This window comes from Athene noctua, chromosome 3, assembly GCF_965140245.1.
Source record: "Athene noctua chromosome 3, bAthNoc1.hap1.1, whole genome shotgun sequence".
In the NCBI taxonomy this organism is placed as follows: domain Eukaryota; kingdom Metazoa; phylum Chordata; class Aves; order Strigiformes; family Strigidae; genus Athene; species Athene noctua.
The window spans coordinates 62,738,199-62,760,510 of record NC_134039.1 but is presented as its reverse complement, the minus strand read 5'-3'; the positions used below and the strand labels follow the sequence as shown (position 1 = coordinate 62,760,510).

At 37.0% G+C, this 22,312-nt stretch overlaps 1 protein-coding gene across 7 annotated transcripts in view; it reads right to left on the bottom strand.

The window, feature by feature from the left end:
* PTPRZ1 (protein tyrosine phosphatase receptor type Z1) overlaps window positions 1-22,312 on the bottom strand; it is a 143,801-nt gene that overhangs the window by 10,083 nt on the left and 111,406 nt on the right. For 2 of the 7 annotated variants that reach the window (XM_074903162.1, XM_074903166.1), the window contains exons 13-22: window positions 21,703-21,847; window positions 14,423-14,514; window positions 11,072-11,157; window positions 8,805-8,825; window positions 8,544-8,640; window positions 7,037-7,119; window positions 6,183-6,317; window positions 4,183-4,317; window positions 2,970-3,133; window positions 449-584 (exon numbers count right to left, since the gene is read on the bottom strand). In XM_074903162.1, coding sequence (XP_074759263.1) covers window positions 449-584; window positions 2,970-3,133; window positions 4,183-4,317; window positions 6,183-6,317; window positions 7,037-7,119; window positions 8,544-8,640; window positions 8,805-8,825; window positions 11,072-11,157; window positions 14,423-14,514; window positions 21,703-21,847 — 1,094 coding nt within the window. Of the gene's footprint in view, window positions 1-448; window positions 585-2,180; window positions 2,265-2,969; window positions 3,134-4,182; window positions 4,318-6,182; window positions 6,318-7,036; window positions 7,120-8,543; window positions 8,641-8,804; window positions 8,826-11,071; window positions 11,158-14,422; window positions 14,515-21,702; window positions 21,848-22,312 lie in introns of all 7 variants that reach the window. The other 5 variants (XM_074903163.1, XM_074903167.1, XM_074903160.1 and 2 more) reach the window with 4 other exon arrangements.

Here is a 22,312-nt window from a genome sequence, read left to right as displayed (position 1 = left end):
AAGCAGCTATAGATAATCACCTGTCTGAAACAGCTTTTTTTCCTACTTTTTATTGCCTGATATCAACTCTCTGATCAGATTCAGTGAAGATCTGAACATCTGACAAGGGTGTTTCCTTAAAAAAAATCTATGACAAAAATGCACACCCTGCGAAGAAAGTGCTGCTGAGGGAAGCATGATTTATGAAGACTTTCTCTCTTCTGAGCCCTCCCTAATAAATAGACAAGAGCCCAGAGATGCATAATTTCTAGTGCATTGCTCTAAGTGAGACTAGAAGGATGCCTGTATGAAAACAAGGGAAGCAGAAGGGAAAGTCCAGTCTGGTGACTGGTTGCCAGTCTGTCTGGTGCCAGTCTGTCTGGTGCCAAAAAAGAAGACTGAATCATCTCTCCTCCTGCAAACAGAAATAGTCTGTAATAGTCTCTCACTATATATATTTTTGTCTTACCTCAGTCTGTACCAAGTAGTTCCTTTGGGTACGTATGTGTTTTAAGAATCCAAATATGTTGACTGTCCCTTCATGCTGAATTTGCTGCAGCATGCTGTCTAACACTATGTATGTGCCTGTCCTTCCAACACCAGCACTATAAAACAAAAAAATAGTCTTGAGCCTGAAGTAAAACAATAATGAAAAGAACTATTTCTTATATATAGCTTTTTCAACAAACTTGTGTAAGGAAGGTTTTCCTCACAAATTACATATTTGTAGAAGAATTATTACATATTCTATTACTTTGCTAAAGCTTCAAGGCTGGTAATGAATCAGAATAAAACTCATCTTTTCTCTGTGCAAGAAAAGACTAAAGATAATTTCTCAAATAGTTTTTAGAGTATCGTTTTTTATCAATTTTTGAAGTATCAACTGAAATAGAACTAAGGTGTTTCCTGCAAATCTGCAATTTTCAGGTCTCTGATATTTCTTAGGATACTTTGTCAAGTATACCTAGAAAGAGTGGCATATGTCAACATTTGGGCACAGTTAATATGGCCAAGTTCTTCTGTTGAAACACACATCACTTTAAAGGGGATGTTGCATTATGCCACCCATTGCAGGTACAGGAGATTTCAAAGATAGCAGACTGAGGAAAACCCCAGGAAGTGGCAGAGCTGCTGAAGGAACATCTGTAAAAGAACAAGCTTAGTGCTCTCCAGATACAGTTAAGTTGGCAAGCAATGTCTGAAACCCTTTTTAAATAGGGAAGATACAGAAGAAAGGGTTAATCAACTTGCTTTTGTTATGAACTCTGACTCACTTAGTACAAAACCAGGTGTATTGTAAGATTAAAACCTAACTTTTTATTTCATAAAATATCTGGGTAGGCAGTACAAGGTCAAGAGGTCATTTTTTAAATTTAGTCATATATGGGAAATAGTCAGATGTAATTCCCCTCTCTGTTATGCGGAAAAATTATGTGTATTGGTACATGTCACTTGAGAACAACGCTGTGCTGGGTCTGCATGGTCCCTTACGGGCAGATCCAAGCTCAGTCTGTACATGCTAATTCAGTCATCTAATTTCTTCCACAGAGGTGGCACAAAGCATGGGTAGTGTGAGCTCAGATTGCTGTAATAAACTGTCTAAATAAACATAATATGAAACTGTAAGGTCCACATTATTAACACACTATTAGACACAAAAAGTGTAAAGATTACCAGACACCATCTGTACTTGTTATGAAAGACAAAATATGAAAAGTACCAAAACAAAAAAATAGCTAAAAAAAGTTTCATGAAGTTCGTCATCTGTGTCCTCCATATAGCCTGTAAAGATAAATAAAAGTTACATTTCTAACATGAGATGACTCCTTTGAAATTCCATAGTGCATGGGGACAGGTGAACTAAAAGCCAAATAAAACTGTCTAACAGACAGAGGTGTTCTATATGACCCAATGGAGAGGTCTGACTGAAGCCACACAACTTACCACTGTTTCCTCTTTAAAAACTCAATTTAATTGACTTGTACTGTATTACTGATCTCTCAGCCCACTGGCACAGATCCCAGACTTGGTATTTTGGGGAAACTTATTTTGAAAATCCCAAGAACAGGCAGGATCTAGATAGCAGCAGAACAACCAAAATGTGGAATTTTCATTTTCCAAGCTAAAAACAGATTTCAGTCAGATTAGATCATCCCAGAAAGAAAATATCTTCATTTGCAGCATTTGTGAGGAGACTTTACCTGTTGGCTTCCTCAGAGTCAGCTCCAGAAGGACAGAATTCATGAGGAGGTTCTCTTTCCAAATGTTCCATCAAAGGTGAGGTACTACAGTGGAAAACCAGAACCTGCTTATATATTTTACAATAACCCGGTCCTTCACGGGCATTGTGAAGTCATTCCAGGCCCTACAAGCCCTTTTTAACCAATTTTCCCTGGGCTGCCCAGTTTTAGTGAGCACTGACAGACCACCTGCCTGCACACTGCGGCACATGCAGACCTCAAACCGCTCCCCAGAATGCTCCTCCACTGCAAATGACTGCTAGAGTGCAGAGTAAGGTTAAAAACAGCAGAGTTGTAGTTCAGCCAGGAATAGAGTGAATCTTCTTTTGTGGACAGAGCTCCTCTTAGGATTACAGAGTATCCCTGCACCAAAGAAAGCATGAGCCAAAACCATCCTAATGAGATATTTGCAGAAATGAAACAATTACTGCTATATATGTATCTGGTAAGCTCATAGCAATCAAGAGAATAGTATAGAAAAGTGCACAAAAAAGTAAAAAGAAAAGCTTTTTTGTGAAAAAAAAGGAACAGTGCAGAGCAGCATCATCTTGTTTACAGAGATTTACAGAAGTGGCACAGACAGTTGGTTAGTTGGCCTTATCAAGGACAGAAATGTCAGCTAAGAAATTAATCTTATTTTATCAGGAATTGTTAAATGTGAGAGTGAAATTTTGCTTAACCCACCACTGAAAAATTATTTTTTTGTGCAAAACAAAAGCAGAGTGAACCTTACGGCAGTAAAAACCACACCTGCAATGAACCACAACAGGCCCGACAGCGTGGCGCTTGGCGTGCGATGCCTTCCTCACGAAAGTGAGCACGGGCAGCGTGTATTCTGGAACACCCATGTCAGGCCACTGGGTATAATGGTACTGAGTTACTATACGTCCACTAGACCTCCCTTTCTGGGAACCCTGCAACAGAGAAAGAATTCTACATGTGAGCAGCCCACATCTGTACAGCAGCTCTTCATAATTTTATTTCTGTACCTGATTGATAGTTCTTGAATTAGCACTGTCCGTATTTAGTTAACAGCATGCCACCTAGCTCTGAATATTCCAGCTTTCAAAGAGAAGAGGGAGGGCCAGTGCTTCTTCCCATCAGCTTGCCCTCTGAATGGAAGAATGACCTGGCACCGGCCCTTAGAAAGTCATAGAGAAAGGTTAAGAGCATTGGAGGGATAAAAAATTACAGCTGCTCTTACAAGCCACCAGCTATTTCTGGCACTTTGCTTCTCTTGTGTGTGGACAGTAAGAAATAATAGGATTCACCTCACTCAGCTTTAGTGATCTACAAGGGAAGTAGTCTTGTGTAGGCTGCTTTTCTAAGCTCCCTCCCTCAGTGGCAACCCAGGGGCAGGGACACCTTCAGAGAACAGGTCATCTCATTCAAAGATCGGTTCCTAAAATAGGCAGAATAAATTACTTGACAATAAGTGTTGTACTTCAGCCATTAATTGTATGGGGAGGCTGAGAGACTAGATGTCTGTCTAGGTGGCCGAAGTAAATTAAGCTTTCAGAATGCCCCTCAAAGTAGCCAGTGTCACACGGCTGAGCTCAGAGCATGCTGGTTCTGATTACAATAAAACAAGGTGTGGATTCACCTGTCCTTAAAAAGGAAAATGGATAGCTGAGGTGGATAATTTAATTCATACCACATTTTCTACTAGCTGCTCTCTTTCTGATAAAGTATCCTCCTGCTCACCAGGAAGACAAAGTCCACATCAGTTCTCCAATGTTCTCTGCTTTTTCCCCGATGGTCCTCTCTCACACCAGTACTACAGTCTTCTCAGTTTGTTGGTCTGGTCAAATTAACTGAAGTTGACAAGCACCTTGTCTGGCTGACACCTACAGGATCCAGCTTTATGTATACATCAGAAAAGAGCTGCAAACTGCCTTAAAAATATTCTGAGCAACCTTTAACACTCCCTTTTGCCCAACTATGTTTTCAGGATGTCACAAACCTTTTTGATCTTGGTGTTTCTAAGAGTAAAATTCCTCACAGTGTAATAGGCAAGTACATGAAAACTCTTCTGAGTAACCAAAAAGTTCCCATATTCTTCACTACCTTCGGCAGGCCAGTACTGGTCACATTTTCTCTGTTAGAAAGCAAATGAAAAACAGAGAAAAAGAGAAATAAAACAAAATGTCAAACTAGCAAGCTGAAACGTTCAAATTTAAGAGCCCAGTCAACCACAAAAACATACAGGGACTCTCAATATACCCAGTTTATAATAGACATGATCTTCAGTGCAAGAGAACAAATAATGTGTAGATATTTTGTGCTGTAAAGAGAGATGGCTGTTTATTTGGAATACTCAAAAAAAAGAGAGGTTTAATATATACTATCAGAGCTACAGCACTCTAATACTGTGGAACCTGCCATTCTGTAGGCACTCCAAAATCTAAAGAAAATAATAGTCTACAGGAATAATAGGAACACATTCAAGTCAGTAAAGTCATATGTGGCTTTTGGTTGGTTCACAGCATGGGGAGAATATATTTATATCTGATCAACGAGGGTAAGGGCGAGCTTGTGTGGCCAGAATATACAGGAGAGAGCCGTGATGTCCAGCCTTTTGGCTGGGCAGCCATATAGCCTTCTCTAGGAATACTAGAAGAGTACATGTTTATAGTATGGTGTCCTGGTTTCAGCTGGGATAATTTTCTCCCTAGTAGCTGGTACAGTGCTTTGTTTTGGATTTAGTGTGAGAATAATGTTGGTAACACACTGATGTTTTAGTTGTTGCTAAGTAGTGCTTATCCTAAGCTAAGGATTTTTCAGTTTCCCATGCTCTGCTAGTGAGCGGGTGGACAAGGAGCTGGGAGGGAGCATGGCCGGGACAGCTGACCCGAACTAGCCAAAGGGATATTCCATAACATAGAACATCATGCTCAGTATATAAACTGGGAGGAGTTGGATGGGAGGGGCAGATCTCTGCTTGGAGATTGTCTGCCTTGATCAGCAGGTGGTGAGCAACTGCACTGTGCATCACTTGTCTTTTCTTGGGTTTTAATTCTCTCTCTCTTTTTTATTATATTTCTTTTAATTACAATTATTTAGTTTTTTATTATTATTGTAATTATAATATATATATTTAGTTATTAAACTGTTCTTATCTCAACCTGTGAGTTTTACTTTCTTTCCAATTCTCCTTCCCATTCCATTGGGAAGTGGGGAGCAGTGAGTGAGTGGCTGCGTGGTGCTTAGTGGCTGGCTGGGGTTAAACCATGACACATGGTATTATAAATAAAGTACTCCCAGTGCAGCTCTCATCTGCATTTGCTGTGTCTGCATCATCTGATAGATGCTTAATTGGTCATATGACAAGACTTACATGCATTTTACACATTGCGGTCAGTGTGTGGCAAGTGTGATGCAGTGTCTCCTCATGTGACCCCAGGGTACATGCATCCTCCCATCACATAACAGAGAAACACAAATCCCGTGATGGGGTTTGACCTCATTTTGTCTCACTGGACAAACATGTATATAGTCATGTAGTAGGAAAAGAGCTGTGAGTCTCAGGGGATGTAACAGTGAGCAGCCAGTGAATATCCAGAAAAATTCACCTGAACTACGACCTTCTCCCTTCCAGGGTCTAAGGTGCCCCTGAGAAAGAGAATGACAGAGAGCAGATTGCTAGCAGAATGTGGCGCAAGGTCCACAGTCCTAAATACATACAAGAAGTATTTTTCTCAGTATAAGACAATTATTTTTTTTTTTGTTAGAACATGGTATTTCAAGACTTTAGTTTTTAATAATTAAGTTTAGAGATTTTCTTTAGTTTCACACTACAAATCCTCAACTTTATACTTCTAGAGCCAATCTTAGTACAAGCAACTACTATAAACGTGCTTTTGCTCAATATATGCCTAATACAGATTTTTAAAAGAGAGGAAGAACTCTGCTAGAGATAGCTCTATCAACACCAGAGAAATAAATAGACAAAGGTACTCATACCCTTCCTTTCTCAACGAGATTAGTTATCATCACAATAACTTCTACGTTATGTTCCCATATCATTCTCCAGAAATCTTCTGCCGTCGATTTTAGAGGTCCTTGAGCTGCAATGTAGGCTTTTGGCTTGTTGTAGCCCTAAATTGAAATGTAACAAATGACACTTTTCAAATCACAGTCCGCAAACAAAAGGAGGTTGGGAGGAGTACATGACATTTTATGAATCTATTTTTAAAGAATCTCAAAAGCTTTTAAGTACTTCTGAATTTATAACTATCCAAATTGCAGAAACCCTGCGGTACCAGATGACATACAAATGCAACTCTTATGCCAGTGTTCCCCCAAATAGGAGGTATGTTCAAGTGCCTGTATTCCAGCAGAACGTGACATGATAGTGATTATGAGACATCTGTTATGATAGTGGTTTAAAAAATGAATCAAGATCATTCACATGTAAATTACTGGCTAACAAAAACTGAATAAATAGTATCTCGGTGAGGCTTTCAGCCAAATGGCATCTTCCTCTCAAGAGATTATCTCAGACAGAAGAATTAACCACTTACCAAAAATGTGTAAAAGAACAAACATTCAGATGTGAAATGCTTTTGACTCAGATATGACAGAACATTTTCTGCTTCATAAAACTCTTCACTAAGCTGCAGCTGCTACAATATCAAGATGGATTCAAGAAAGAATTGGAGTTTTAACTTCATAGGCCTAACTTAGATCATCAAAATTTTTAGCAAAATCTGTAATATTGTGCTACTTTTTTTTGAAAAGTCTATTCACTTTCATATATCAGAATTTACAGAAAAGGCCGACAGATGAATAGGCTGGCAGGTAGAAAAGGCACTTACATCCACGTAGTTGGCATTAATGTAATCAGTCAGTTTTCCATCCTTTTCTGCAAGCTGTGCTAATTTAACCCTAGTATGATCATCTGTAGTAAAACAAGGGAGAAAATAAGCATAGTTTTCTGCAAGAATTATATTCTGTCTATAAGAAATATTTTTAAAAAATACTGAAATGGTTTTTTACAATACACAAGACTAATATAGTGACAATCACATATGAAACATCTTGTGCTTAGGTATCAATTAGATTCAAAATTGAAATTTTCATAAAAATAAACTAATGAATCCAAGGATTCATGGGATTCAGAATTTAGCTGCCTGAACAGCAGCACCTGGGGTCATTTTAGTCACTGTGACATATTCCCCTACAGCCTCTAGCTGCTGCTTGTGAAGGGGCATGGGTCTTCTGTAAATCCTGCGTCATGACTTCCAAGCCTGCATAGTGGGATGTCTCAAATGACAGTAGGCACCAATAATTCCAAGTCAAAGAGCGAGGACTGGAGAGCAATAGAACCTTGGAGAAACCGGTCAGCAGTGGCTACCTCAGCGAGACCTGAAGCTTTCTGTACCCTTCACTGATTATAAGGACTAAAGACTTGATCCAGTTGCACAGGGCAATTCTTGCTACCTGAGCTGCCCTAAGCTGCTTGCACACTGCCCTTTGATAAAAAAACTGCTTGGGTTGGTACCTTTTGTACAAACAAGTACAAACACAGAGTGGCAGAGGAAAAACCCTGACTTCCCATCCCTCTAGAGGTATCTTCAGCTAGGTGGAATGGGATTTCTTGATGCTGGTTTACATTGTCTTCTGCCAGATGGGCTGATTCTCTCTCTTTTTCTATTAAGGTCTAATGATGCTGAATGCTGAATGTTGAACATATATTTAATTTAGAGCTTCTTGTTATCAGAACAAATTTTGAATACTATAGAGAGTTAGGAAAAATGTATTAAGCCACCAAAATGATCAAGATCCCAGAGGCAATAGCTTCAGAGATTAACAAAACTGAATAGATGTGTTTCAGAAAAGAAAAATCTGGGGTAGTGAAGAAAGTCGATGCAATGGGAAAATGTGTCCTGGCTAGCAAAGCTGATCTATTACATTGTGGCAGGGTACAATAAATCATAAAACCAGTATATTTATATGACAGAAAATATATATCCAAGGATTGTGAAGCTCCTAGAGAGGATAAATCATCATTACTCCAGATCAAAGATGGATTAATTTTGGCAATCAAAACACAGCTTCTTTGGCTTTATAATGGCATTATAATGAAATCTCCCAACTCCCTCTGGGTCATCACAGAAGACACAAATATGTCTTGCTAACACATGTTCATCAAAACAGCAGAATGCCAGAGGACTAACTTGAAGAGATGTGAAATATCATGCTACTCCTCTCCAAGCATTTTGCGGAACAGCAGCCAGAGTTTTCAGTGCAGAAGTACTTTTTTTCCTCTAATAACATATAAATCTATACTTATCTATAACACCACTTGATGCATTTACTTACAAGCAACAATGTTTATGTATCGATTCTTATTCTTGTTGTCGGGGTGATTAGAGCTGTCTGATGTAATACCTAGATCTACAGTACAGCTCTGGATTTCCTGAAAATAAAAAGTATGTCATACTTTAATAAGGATTAAGATACATAAAATGTCTTAAAATACAGTAAGTCAGCACAAGAAGAACCACAACCTTATGCCCAATTATCTATGACATTTTACAACTACTTCATTGCTAAAAAAAATGCAGTGAAATAATTCCTTACCTGATAAAACTCTTTCAGTGTCTAATGAGGGAATGAATGCAAAAAAAGTAAAAAAAATCAAATTGCACAGCACAGAACAAATGGATAAAAGTGTTTATACAGATTACAATTACTATATGGAAAAACCAGTTATGATCATGCAATATATATCTCCATAATAACAACAAAGCTGAATATTTTGACTTAACTCTTAAAGGAAACAGATAATTTTCCTGTTGAAATACTGGCATCTGTTTTTCTGTCTTTAGCTTTCATGTTAGACCTTAGGCTGGTTAAAGCTTATACATAGGAGCAACATCACTGACTTTAGCCAGATTATTTATATGTTTAACTGTTCATTGGATTTGTTATTGGTCCTTATAAATGCATTAGTTTCTCCATGGAATGCTTTTGCTCTCTTTTTATTCAGCTGTAAAACCCCTGGAGCAGGGCAGTGTGCCACTCAGCCAGCCTCACGGCACTCCGTGAAGGACAGCATTACAGCCCCTCCCTCAGTCTGCCAGCAGTTTCTCAATGAACCCAATGTTTCTATAAAGAGAGGCAGGCTTAAGAAGAGAGGCACAAAGTATATAAGACTCACAAAATTAATCTATTTTAACTGATTACTTTAACTGACAGGAAACTCAAGCATTTATAAGGTCCACACTGTTAAGCAGGAAATATGTTATCATCACTAAAAGTACTATAATAATGTTTCCCAACACTTTTTAGGATTTATTTTAATATTGATTGCCTTCAGCTATTTAAATATATATCTATGAAAAGTAGTTACCAGTTTGAAAATTAGATTTTAAACATGAGTTGTTTTATAAAAAACCTGAATGACCCCTGTACTCTCCAGATGTATGCCAACTCTGCAAAGACAATGACTATATTTCAATTTTTCCGTATCTTTTAAGTTTTTTATTGGTAAAGACCAGAACACTAATTCTGGGGTAGTCTGTAAAGCCTTTGTATGTCCAAGAAATGAGGAGAACGTCAAGTTTTTTGTTATAGTTAAAACAAGCATGGAATATTTCAGATGGTGCAGGTGTAGCCCAGTGAGACATAGTATATTTGGTCTTCATGTCACTGCTATAATGTAGTAAAAGAACAATTTTAGGAAAAGAACAATTTAGGATGAACAATTTAATTTCTGTATTGCTGTCCTCACTAATGGTGAAATAACTTTGTTACCATCATATTTACACATAGTCCTTCAACATCTGCTCTTACTAACAGCCAGTCTAGCTGGAGCCCAGTCTTGTCAGTGCATATGCACATGCATAACCTATGAATGTGTACTGGACATTCACAAGTATTTACAAGTTTGGTCCCACAATCAGATGGATATTATGAATGTTAAATGAACTGGAGAAGAAATGCTAATGAAGAAAGTTAGGTGAATGACATGGAATTTTTCGTCCATTAGAACACAATACATTGGCTGGGGAAACAAAAGCAAAACCAAAGGATGCAAAACTATGTTTTTTACTTTCAGTATTGTTTTTTATGCAGCAGGAGTATTACAGTCATATTTTAAATTAGTAGAGATCAATTAAAAAACTTGTTTCCATCCCAACTGACTGATTTTTTTAGAAACCACTTGTCAAGAATTTTAAATTACAGAGTTTGGGTTTATGTTTATTTTATGTGACATAAGTTAGAAAATAATCTATCTTTAAATTGCTTGTAATATATATGAATGTGAAAAACAATTAAGTTCATTAATTACATATGGTAATAGTAACATTATATCATGAGAGCATATGTTTCAAAATTTTGAAATACCTGTTTATGAACCATATACTTTAGGAAAGGAACTGTAAAGCTTTCTCTACACATATGAAGACTACATTAGCTCCCCTGTTAATCAGAAGTCTTGCCACGTGTACTCATTATTGCTTTCTTTTTTTTTTCTCTGTAAATGGAACAAGCAAATGTGGGTAGCTTCTGAAAAATTCAATTTGCATTAGTGTTGGAAAAGCTGTAGATCTACACCTGTATCTGATAAGCCATATAGATTGCATTATCTTTGCATAGTTTATTCACACAAACATTTAGTATTTTATCAGTGATAAACATTCCCATTTGCATCCCAGTCCTGTTAGCTTTTATAAATCTCCCTACTCTTGATGCATGTCCTTACTGGGCTCAAAGTACTCATATTAACATGCGTTTATGAAACTGGTCCCTAAGTCAGAATGTCATGCCCAGTTGTTTCCAGGTATTTAAACTTAACATTATTTGTATGTGCTAAGAAGAAAGATGACGTCATAGAGCCATACCTCAAATTCTTCAGAAAAACCATTACTTGCATGTAAATCTGCAACATGTTTTGGAAAATGCTTTATTGGAATTGCTCCAACATCATCTTAGGGGTGGGAAAAGACAAAAAATATATTTATGAGGAATAAAAAGCCAGTGACATATGAAGAAGTTTATATGTAGGCAATCCACACAACATCCTGAAATGAGATTTTTGGCATGAACAACTCCCACAAGAATAAAAACAGTCTTTAACACCATTAACATTTCTAAAATCATTCTTTAACACTTACACATTTCTAAATGACTATTTGGAAAGAAGATATAAAAAATGTCTTGCTAGGTCTTGCTCTGTCTTTAAGCCCCAAAATCAAGGTGCTGACTCTGCAAGATGCTGAGCTTGCCTGTAAATTGAAGAGCACTCAGAACTCCCTGTGAAGTCAAGGGGAAATGGGACGATTAGCAGTCTGCTACAAGATGTTCAAAGGGAGACGGTTCAGAGCTCTGAATAATACCGATAAAGAAAGAATGATCAGGCAGAGTCATCTGGGTTCTTTAGGCTGATTAGTGTTGTACTGAGACTATGATACAGTACATGGACTAGCTGCATAGTCCCAAACCTACTACATTAATGCAGTATTAAACCAGTAATATAATTTTAACTGATGTGTTGCATGTTTGCATTGTCATCCAAAGGAAACAATAACCAATTTTCATCTTTTATTGCATTAGTGAGTACTTCCAGTAGTGATTTTTTTCCCCCATTCTCCCCATGATACTGTCATTACCTATCAGTAATAATCTTATGTCTGATCCTGGGAGTACTGACTGCAAATTTTCACATCAGGCTTTATACTTTTGTTTTAAGTGAAGAATTTAAATTTAAGACTTTCTGGGCACCCACAAAGACAATATCTACATTCTCAACCAATAAATGTGATTCATGCAACTTCTGGGTCCTGATACTGAGTACGAATTTTCCATCTGATGTTTATATTTCAGGACATCTCATTTTTACTTTATACAAATACAGAAAAATACTCTTGTATTAGGGATCATCTCAAAAACCTTTGGGACTTTTAATCTTTTTCCAGCAAATATGCTATGTAAACAAAATCATCTGTTCTGTTAATTACCTGTTAAAGGATGGCATTATTTTGGCTAGTTTTGGTTCTGAAGAATAATTTTGGTTGTGGGTTTGTTTTTTTTCAAAGCCTTTCATGGGTTAAAAATATGTTTATTTCACAATTTATAATTTAATCACTGTTTCACATGAAAAAGAAACACCAAAAACATTGAACAAGGACCTGTTATTTACATCAACAGATGTTTAGCATTTAGGCCACCTAATAATTTTAGGTTTCAGTTACCAAGAATTTGTTGATTTCTGTTGAGATCCATCACTTACATGAATGGATCTGGATACAAAAAGTTAATTGATTCAGTCAAGCCTAAGAAAAGCTGAACAAATATGTAACACTATCTTCACACTTCGGACATGAAGCCTGGCATAAAATGTTTACTCTAATGATATGCAAATACAAAACCAGAAGGGAAGGTAAATGACCCTAAGAGCAAGGACAGTGAGGGAGAAAGAGATCTCAGGTTTTCGTGTAATTACTGTTTCATTTCCTTGTCAGTGCTAATCTCCTAATTCAATCACTTCGGACTCCAGAAATGTATTTTATATCTGAATGGCAGGTATCACTTGAAACTACTTAAAGTTTGATAGTGGGTCCTAATATTACCCTGTAATTCATTCTTTGTTCTGAATGCATCTTTGAATCATGCTGTGAAATGCCAGGGTATTTTCTGTGAATAACTGCAATTCTCCTATCTCTGCCAGTGAAACCCCACAAAAGGAAAATATATAATGAGATATGTGGAGTGTGCTTTTAGTCATAATAAAAAATTAAACTTAGCAGTTACAAAATGCTCTTCCTGCTCTATGCTCTTTGCCAGTATTATATTGCAGTTAGTCTCAATTTCTGTGAAAGTACATTGATGAAACACTTGTGCAATAGAAAACACAAAAATTGCTCACTTGACATCTGTTGCATGCAAAATAAACCAAAAATATTTCCTCAGTGCTTACAGCTTTTTCCATAAAATATTTTATGTATCTTTCAGTCACTTAGAAACACTTTTCTCTTTAAGCTAATATTTATCACTATTTCAGAAGGAAAACATCCATCACCAAAACACATATTTTAAGTGCTCAGAATAATTGTAAGTGCAATTCTGTCTTATGACAATGGAAAACATTATCTCCCTGAGGTGAGCTGGTCAGGAAGAAATGCAAGAAAATTATACAGTTGTACTGCAATATAGTTAATGACAAAGAGTAAGAGCAGAAATTTCCTATAATGATTGCCACTTGACATTCATATGTAATCACGTTCTCTGAAATCAAGCTATATCTCTGCCTATTAACCATTTAGAAAAAGGTTATGCATCTCCTAACAATAGCAGTCAATACAAGAGGCATGTAAAGATGCCTATAATTCACTTACAACAGTCTATTGTTTGGGATTTATTTAATTAAATGTGTTTACTAGTTGTCTACACAAGGGTTGATTTTGTTTCCCTTAGTCATTCCAAGGGAACCCATCCCCCTGCATAACAGAACAGTTTGCAAAAACATTACTTGTGGAACAAGATACCATTTTTTCATGGCTCGGGATCTGCTGTAGAATTAATCTATTTAAAGTACTTTTCATTCTACTCAGACTGAAAAAAGCTGTGAGGGCCTCATGTGCTCCTCTGATACTCTTTGAGGAGGAAAGAAAAGCAGCAGTTTCTCCAAGTTACTGTGGCTGATATGGAACCAGAAGATGCTAATAATATTTTCCACTTGTGTATCATTTGTATGAGAGGCTCACAGACTACTTTACCAGTAGTAACTATAGTAGTAAAATCTATAAATTAAACAAAAGGTTGTAATTGCAAATGAAATGCAAATAGATGAGGCATGTAATTGGTCTTGATGGTAAAAAGAATAGGTCATGTTCTATACATATGTGACAAATTCAATTAAAGGCAGAAATACAGCAGAATATATTCCTGGTCTAATCCTCTATACTGCTGGTGTAAATCTCCAGTGAAACTACACCTCAAATAGCTAGAAGGCACAGCATACCTTTGAGACAACTCTGTAAGGTGAGGATATTTCTCTTCTGTGCTACCTACAGGAGAGAATATTAGTAACACTAGTCTCTGCCTACATCAAGTGCACCAGTGTTTATTAGTACAAGAGGGTATAACTCTCTGATTTACAGATGTTACAGTATGTGAAGAACTCATATGGACATACACAAAGCGGCACCTTCCAACGGCTAACACCAATCCACAGAACAGTTGACAAAAAATACCTGAGACTGGGAAGACTGGAGCGGGGGGAGCAGAAATCACTCGAGGTGATGTATTATCTTCTAAATAAAAGTGAGCAGTCTGGAAACATTTCCTAGAAGGGAAGAAACATAAATAAATATTGCGAAACAAAATTATCTGAGACCTTTTGGAATTCTGGCATTATTGAGTAAGAAAGAAAATCATGGTTTTGCAAACCATTTTTCATGGAGTGTCAAATACTACAGCTATAATATAAATATTCCCCCAGCATACCACCAAATTCTGCATACAACCAGAAGATGCCACATTAATTCAGAATAACAGTTCAGCATAATAGTTCATACATCTTTACCTATACCAGAGGCAGAAGATAGAGCACACATCAGACATAGTGAAAGCTGAAAGAGGAACTCTGTATCAGGAGCTATTGTAGATGCTGCACAACTCCAAGTATAAAAAATGCCATGGTCTTCCTTGCTTATCCAAGTTTGCACACATTACTGTTCCCTTTCATGTGATTATGCTAGCCTGAAGATGGAACAGTGTATGAGATCAGTTCTGGTAATTCATCGATAGATCCTACTGCAGACACGGAAATGCAATAAAAGACAACATGCTCTGTAACAGACAAAACGGTGTCTCTGGAACTACTCTGACTGAGGCTAAACAATTTTTTCATAATGTAATCACAAAACTGAGGGACACCTTAATCAAGGAGGACTTCCCGGAGTTGAATTTATAACTCCAGGAGATGCTAGCTTTGTTGCAAAAACACTGAAGTATGAATACAAATGGAATCAACCTTAAATATGACCCACAATGTTATGTGTATCTGTGCTGTAATCCAGATGTGAAGATAATAAGAACAGCATCTGTTAAGACTCCAAGCTATTCAAGGGACTAAATAACCAACTGCTGTTGTAAGCATTGCAAAGCCTCCTTAATTAAAAAAATCTCCATATGATTAGACATGCTAATAACAATCTTTACTCTGGGTCACCTCATCTATTTGAAACATTATTCACTCATCATTAAATTTAAGAGGAAATATACACATCGGGAAAATATTAATCTCATATTTATAAGGTTCTGCTTCTTCAGAGTTGTTGGCTGAAGCTATTGTATGATCGTTTGCTAGTTTAAATTCTTCTGTACTGTTCCTGTATCACTGCACTGATAAAACTCCTCACATAATTGTTATAATCACAAAGAAATTTTGAAGCTACTTTGAGAAATAGATAGGGAACATGTGGATGTGGTCATTCTTTTTAGAACCATTAATGTAGATCATAAAGACTTTGGTAAGCTTATTTGCATTAAACCCCTGGGAAACATGCCCATACTTTTGGAATTTTGTTGGGCATTTTCTGTCTGTGTACAATCCAGATTCTCTTAAAATACAAGAAAAAGTGGACAGCTACATGAAAGAGAAAATCGTAGCATGCATAATTAGTTCTGGTGATCCACATGACTAATTTGGAGCCCAACCAGAATCCTCTAAAAACATATTTGCAGTCTTCATAGAGGAGCTTTGGCTCTGTATTACATGTCTGGAGTATGACTATCCATTATGTACTTAGTTTTATGTAGAAATGGCAATTCTGGATGAAGACCAAGAACACATTCAGGATGTGCTTGGGAATATCTTTCTAATTTTCAAAAAGGCTCTAACATTAGCATCCCATAGAGTTAGCGGCTGCTGAAGTGAGAGAGGTTGTCTCAATGTTAGCATAACACCCAAGAGTTAGTCTCGGGACTGTCTGTGAAATGTCTGTGAGAAGTAGGCAAGTATCAAAGTTAATTCAAATCACTAAACACTCTCAGAAAGTCTGGCCCTGCCTGCTGGGCACAGAGAATACTGATGTACTGTGTTCATTAAAAACAGCACTAACCAACCAAACATGCTGAACAGCCTGACACTGGAGCTCTAAAACCAAAAAATGTCCTCCCTCTAACGCCTACTGCTTATGAACAATGATCATACATAAAGTTTATGGAATAAAATTACAGAGTTTTGTCACCTCCTTGGTTGAGAAAAGATTGAGGTAAAAAGAATTTAATTAGCATAATAGCTTTCACATCTAAAGCATTACTTAAAATGTCTTCATAATATGCCATACATTCACTATCCCTCACTGAGCCACTGTATCTTTAATCTTTAACAAGTTAATTGTGACTGAAAATAAATTACACCCTTAGCACATTTGGGAGACAAATTCATAGCAGTTGACTTAACCTGTAATAAGACTCATAAATAGGCACTCCATCTGCTTCTGCATCAGCAGTGAAAGCCTTCATGACTAAATCTAATGTTAATAATCATGTCTCATTAATTATCACTTGTATTTAATGAAAAAAGTGATGACTATTTCAAACTTCCAGACAAAGGTCCCATCACTCAATGTTAACCTGATTATTTAATTTACACCTTTCATCACAGCATTTAGATCTTCAACCTAAAACTGTAATTTGTAATTTAGACACCACACTTCTTTGAACACACACTTTACATATGGAGATAGTGCTAAGCCACTGAATTAATTAGAGTGTTTGTATCTGTACAGGAAGGTATGCAGCAGCAGCTATTCAGTTTAACAGAATCTGAATGAACACTTAAATGTGAACTCCTTGGGACAAGACTATGCCTCAGACTGGAGGACACTTTCTCTGGCATGCATGTCCTTGGACCTTGGCTGAGGATATGTGCTGCCTACTTCTCCCCTGGGGCAGGGACTGCTCAGAGCTTGACTGAGACTGTCAGCGAAGCGCTGAGTGCATGTGAGTGTGCACACGCGCAGGGTGTTCACTGCTTGTGTCAGCTGAGGAAGGGATTTGAACCTCGGAAGTCAGAGGCATCTGTGACAGGATGGGTTTGCACATCCACTGCTCACCCAGAATGGTCTTAAAGGCACAAATGCTTCTTTCTCTGAGAATTTCAGGGTCTTTTGTGCTCACAGGATATCTGCCAATAGGTATTCTCAAACACTTATTAAAATTTATTTTTAAATGTTTCCAATAATTTAAAGATCTGATGGATCCAAAGGATCTTTAAATGGATTCTCAGTGAATCCAATTCCAATTATTCCATTTTCAAATGGTTCCAATTAATTTTTAAGTGCTTGTCAGCTGAAATTTTATTTTTCAAATTGTATTAACACGTTTATTTATAATTTGATGTCACACGGTTGACAAGTTTTTCCTTCATGAATGGATGAGTGTGGTCTTTGTAAATTTAAATATGTTTTTAGTGTGTCTCTGCATGTGCGAGTTTATCCTTACAAAGGGTTCTCAACTCAGTTCCCATAAAGTTAACACAGGACCAGAATATCAGTTCAGATCATGGATAAGAAAATGAACATTCTCTGACAGCTGTGTTTCAAAGATATAGGGTGGTAAAGTTAAAATTTAAATGACTACTCAGGGTGCTGTCTGTCATTGGGTGTTCATTTTTGAAGAATTGCTGTCATGTAACTTCTAGGAGACTTCACGACAGTCAGCTTATATTCAGCATGTCTACAGATGCAAATGTAGCTGGAACTGCATTAGCAGTTTGCTGGTCACATTATTAGAGATAGTGTCTTACTGAGATTCACATATATTTGTTGAAAAATATTCCTGAATGGTACAACTCCCAACTGTTACAATTTTAGTATTTTCCAAGCTCTTATGATAACCATTATAAAAACTGGCCTGCACCAATAGCCTGACATTTCTTCCTATACATATTTCATTGTTTATTTTTATTCATCACTTCTGTGAACTGTTCCAAAACAGTACATATACTCTTAAGCAATTCCAGTTTATTATATGTCGGCACAGAGAAACTTTCAATTTAAGTCACCTTAACAGATATAGTTAAATCAGCAAAATAGGAATGATGAAGCAATACAGAAATGAAAATAAGAGAGCAAGGACATTCAAATATCCCTGCTGCATATCTGCTGCAAGGACTCAATCAAGTAGACAGATACTGAGAGAGATGGATGGACACTAGATTTGGACAAGCAATTCTCTCTAAAGCTGTAAAAAATCTATCCGGACAACAAGGCTGCTAAACAGGCAAAAGAATCCTCTCCTTGTTTATTCCACTGTAATCTTAATCATGCTGAAGAAATGAAAGAAAAATGACATTGCTTGAAAATTGTTTGAATTACAAAAGATTCAATAGACAGAACTAGTGTAGTTCAAAACTGCATATTTTCCTACTGGCAATTAGACAATCTTTAGACAATATTGCCATTAAAAGTTTTCATCCCTGTCATAGAAATGAATATTTTATCACAGAAAGCTTGAAGTTGTGCCTAATGAGATAGTGAAGAGATTGGGGAATTTCCTCAAGTGCTGATTAACAATTTCATGTAAAAAAAAAAACCCAATCCAAACCCAAACAACAGATGGTACAGAATTATTTTTCTGATACAAGTCATTCAAGTGAAGAACAAAATAATTTTGCCTTTTTTTTTTTTTTTTTTTTTTAACCTTGAGGAACTGGAACTTGTTGCTCTTGGTAATTATTTGTTTTTAAACCAAATAACACAAGTTTTCCATATTAAACACATGTTTTGCATATTCAAATTAGGAGGTAATATCAGAAACAACTCAAAGCACTATTCACTCAAATATCCAGCTAGGACATATCAATGCAATTTTTTGAGTACTGTTGCCAAAGGAATATAGAATAACTTCTTGCAAACCTAAACTTTTTATGAACTTTAATGAGTGAAAATAATTGGCCCACATTAAAAAAAAGCATTATAAAAAGAAACATTGACAGCTTACATCAATTATTTATAAAACCCCTAAATCTAACCATAAAAATTCTTACTGACTTTATATTAATATTTTCCAGGCCTAATAAAAACTGCATAGCAATGAAATTGTTCTGATTTTTCCCAGGCTTTAAAAAGAAATGAGGGTCTTAGCAGCTTTAAAAGAGGGCCACAAAGTCCTACCTACAATACGTACTGTTTATGTTTCATTCCTCTGAAATCAGAAACATGTTACTGGGTTATCATTATGCCAAGAAAATTTTCTTGAGGATTAACAAAAAAAGAACTCCATATTTTATTTTGTAGTACGTAAGAAATACAGAAAAGATTAAATTCAAGTCAAGAAGATATTACTGCTAAAGGGATTTTTGTTTTATTTTGAAAGACCTATGTTACAGAATTGTTCATTCCCAGAAAAAGAATACAAAATGAACACAATGTTATTTGACAAAAACAAGCTTGTAACGTGTAGGATTACTAGAACTGCACTGTACAATCTGGGTCTTAAAATGGATGGTGTTCTCTGGAAAATAGAAGAGATTTCAAATACTAGTTAGCATCAGGGATGAACACTGATGTCATGTAACATGAAAGACAGGAAAAGGTTCTCAGTACGAAAGTGGTCTGTTGAAAATTCTGTGATGGACAGTATAATTATCCAACTAGACATAAACTAAGAAATGAGTTGTGCAGTTCTTAAGGTAATTAACTACTTCTTTGGAAAGAAGAAATCCATATGAAAATTCAGTGCTCAAGTGTCTTTAATCAAGCTGAATGCTGTCCGACTCGCTAGCACACTTGACTGGAACAAAGGAAGCTGAAACTCAGTTTCTTAAGCCTAGTCTGTTCAGGGATGGGTTGTACTCTGTCACCCTGTGGGACATATCCTGCTGGGCCGATAGAAAACCAGTGTCAGGAGACTGTAAGAAAAGTCGGTAAACACAACCCTGACATCACAGCCTAGAGATTACAGTAGTCAGTAGCTTGGAAAGGGCAGTCTGGAGTCTAGTTCCTGGTTCTTCACCACTTTTATACATTTTAGATTAAGCAGGATTGAGTAGGAAAAAAAACAAACAAACAAACAAAAAAACCAAAATCCAAGTTCTGGAAGCATCTGTGAGATGTTTAGTCCTGCCTTCCCCCTTGTTCGAAGACGTTCTGCAAGTGCAAGGTCCTGTTTCTTGCTGCTAGTCTACCTGTTAGCACTGCAGAAGCACTAACAGGATCAGATGCCTGACAATCACCAAATGGCAAGAATCTCCATGGTAGGAAGCTTTTGCAACTTACTTCCCCCTTCTGGACCACCACTGCGTTTTCTCTCTGGCAACCTGCACACTCAAGAAAGTGTTAGGGTTCTGCACAGACTATGAGCCCTCTGAGAGCTTAAGCAGACATGTCCCTAGGAAGGCTCTCTGGCTTTATCTAGAACCAATGAAACAGCCAAAGGCTTAAGCACTGCCATATACTGTCACATGGCTAACTAGATTCCTGGTATGCTTTTAGCTCAGGCCAACTTGCAGTATTTCATGTGACACTTGACACAATTTAGGGCTGGCACAGGGCACAGACCATCCCCAGTAGGTGATGTGAATGCAGCCACTCCATTTTTTCCCCCAGTGAGGGAAGAGACTTAAGCTGTGTGGAAGACAGCTGTTGCCATGCCAGCTGGTCTGTTTTATTTCACACTATAGATACAGTCTTTTGCCCTCACTGCTTATGTTATCATGACTTCTTATAGCTATCACATCTCTTTAGCCTGATATTTTTTTCTGTCGTACCAACTTAACAAATCACAGAGAAATGTGCCCATGAGGAAACCTGAGCATGTGTGTGCACATGGAATGCATCCTTAGTTACCTGCAGAATGGTTTGCAAGGCTAGAGGGTAAATTTTGGCTTGGCAGAATCACAAAGTAGAACAACTTTTTAATCACAGCACATTGTAAGAGCTACTTTAAGATCAGTAGGTGATCTTAAAACATTTATACTATTACACTATAATTAAACTATCCCATTTCTGTCTTGCATACAATGTCAGCTACAGCACACTCCTACAGTCCTGTATAAATTGCTTATTCACATTGTCCTGCCGATCACAGATTCTAATCCTAAACTGAAAACTATCTTTTCTAACTGTTAAAGGATTGGAAAGATAGGAAAGAAACCCATGTCATCCTATTTATTTTTCTTCTCCCTCCTGTTCTTCCCAGTGCTGTTAAGTCACTTGACCTCTAGGCATTAATTATCACAAGTAATTGTTTACTAAAATATCTCAATACAGAAATAAACGATTTGCAATGGTTTCATCCCCTGCAACCAAAAAGAATTGTAGTTAAGCATTTCTGACAGAAACCACCTTATTTTGCCAGCTTTATGTCACTGCAGCACTGGGAACAATACAAAGACACAGTGAGAGACAAGATCCAGTCTCCCTCCTCTAAAGCAACTCAATAATGTCAATCACATTTTTCACATCAGAGCTCTTTAGAACTGAAAAAAAACCCAAAACCAAACAACCAAAAAACAACTTACCTCCAGTATATGAGAATACCCACAAGAATCACTAGACAGATAAAAGTCAGGGCTGATACGACCACAAGTGGTATAACTGTCTTCTTCTCTGATTCCAGACTCTCAGCTAGACCAATACGAGACTCATGGCTACTATTACTTGCCTCTGCAGTCGGAGAAAATTGAAACAGTCCATGTTTAAATTCTGAGAAATGCACAGCACAAGTGAATGTGTCTTATGAGCCTACTTAAAACCACTTACCTCTATTTTTTACTAGGTACTGCAGAAAGTGCATGTATTTGCAAACCAGCTTACAGAAAATAAGCAGATAGAGGGTAAAGCAAAGTGTTCAAGCTTATGTGATTCAGCCTTCCAGCAGTGGAGACATCTCTTTGTAAGAATAGTAGATTGTTGTTAAAATATAGGAGAAGAAAATTTTTTATTTTCATCTGTTTATTAGCTGAAAGCCAACTGAGTTAAGGAATCTGAATATATAAAATGGGAATGGGTAAAGTACATCTTTATATTAAACTGTCTCTCATATAATGCAAATCACTTCTCTGGCTAATAGTTTAACAGGAAAATTTTTTTACAATAGTCCCTGTGTGCTTGCTGCATTGCAGTTAAGCC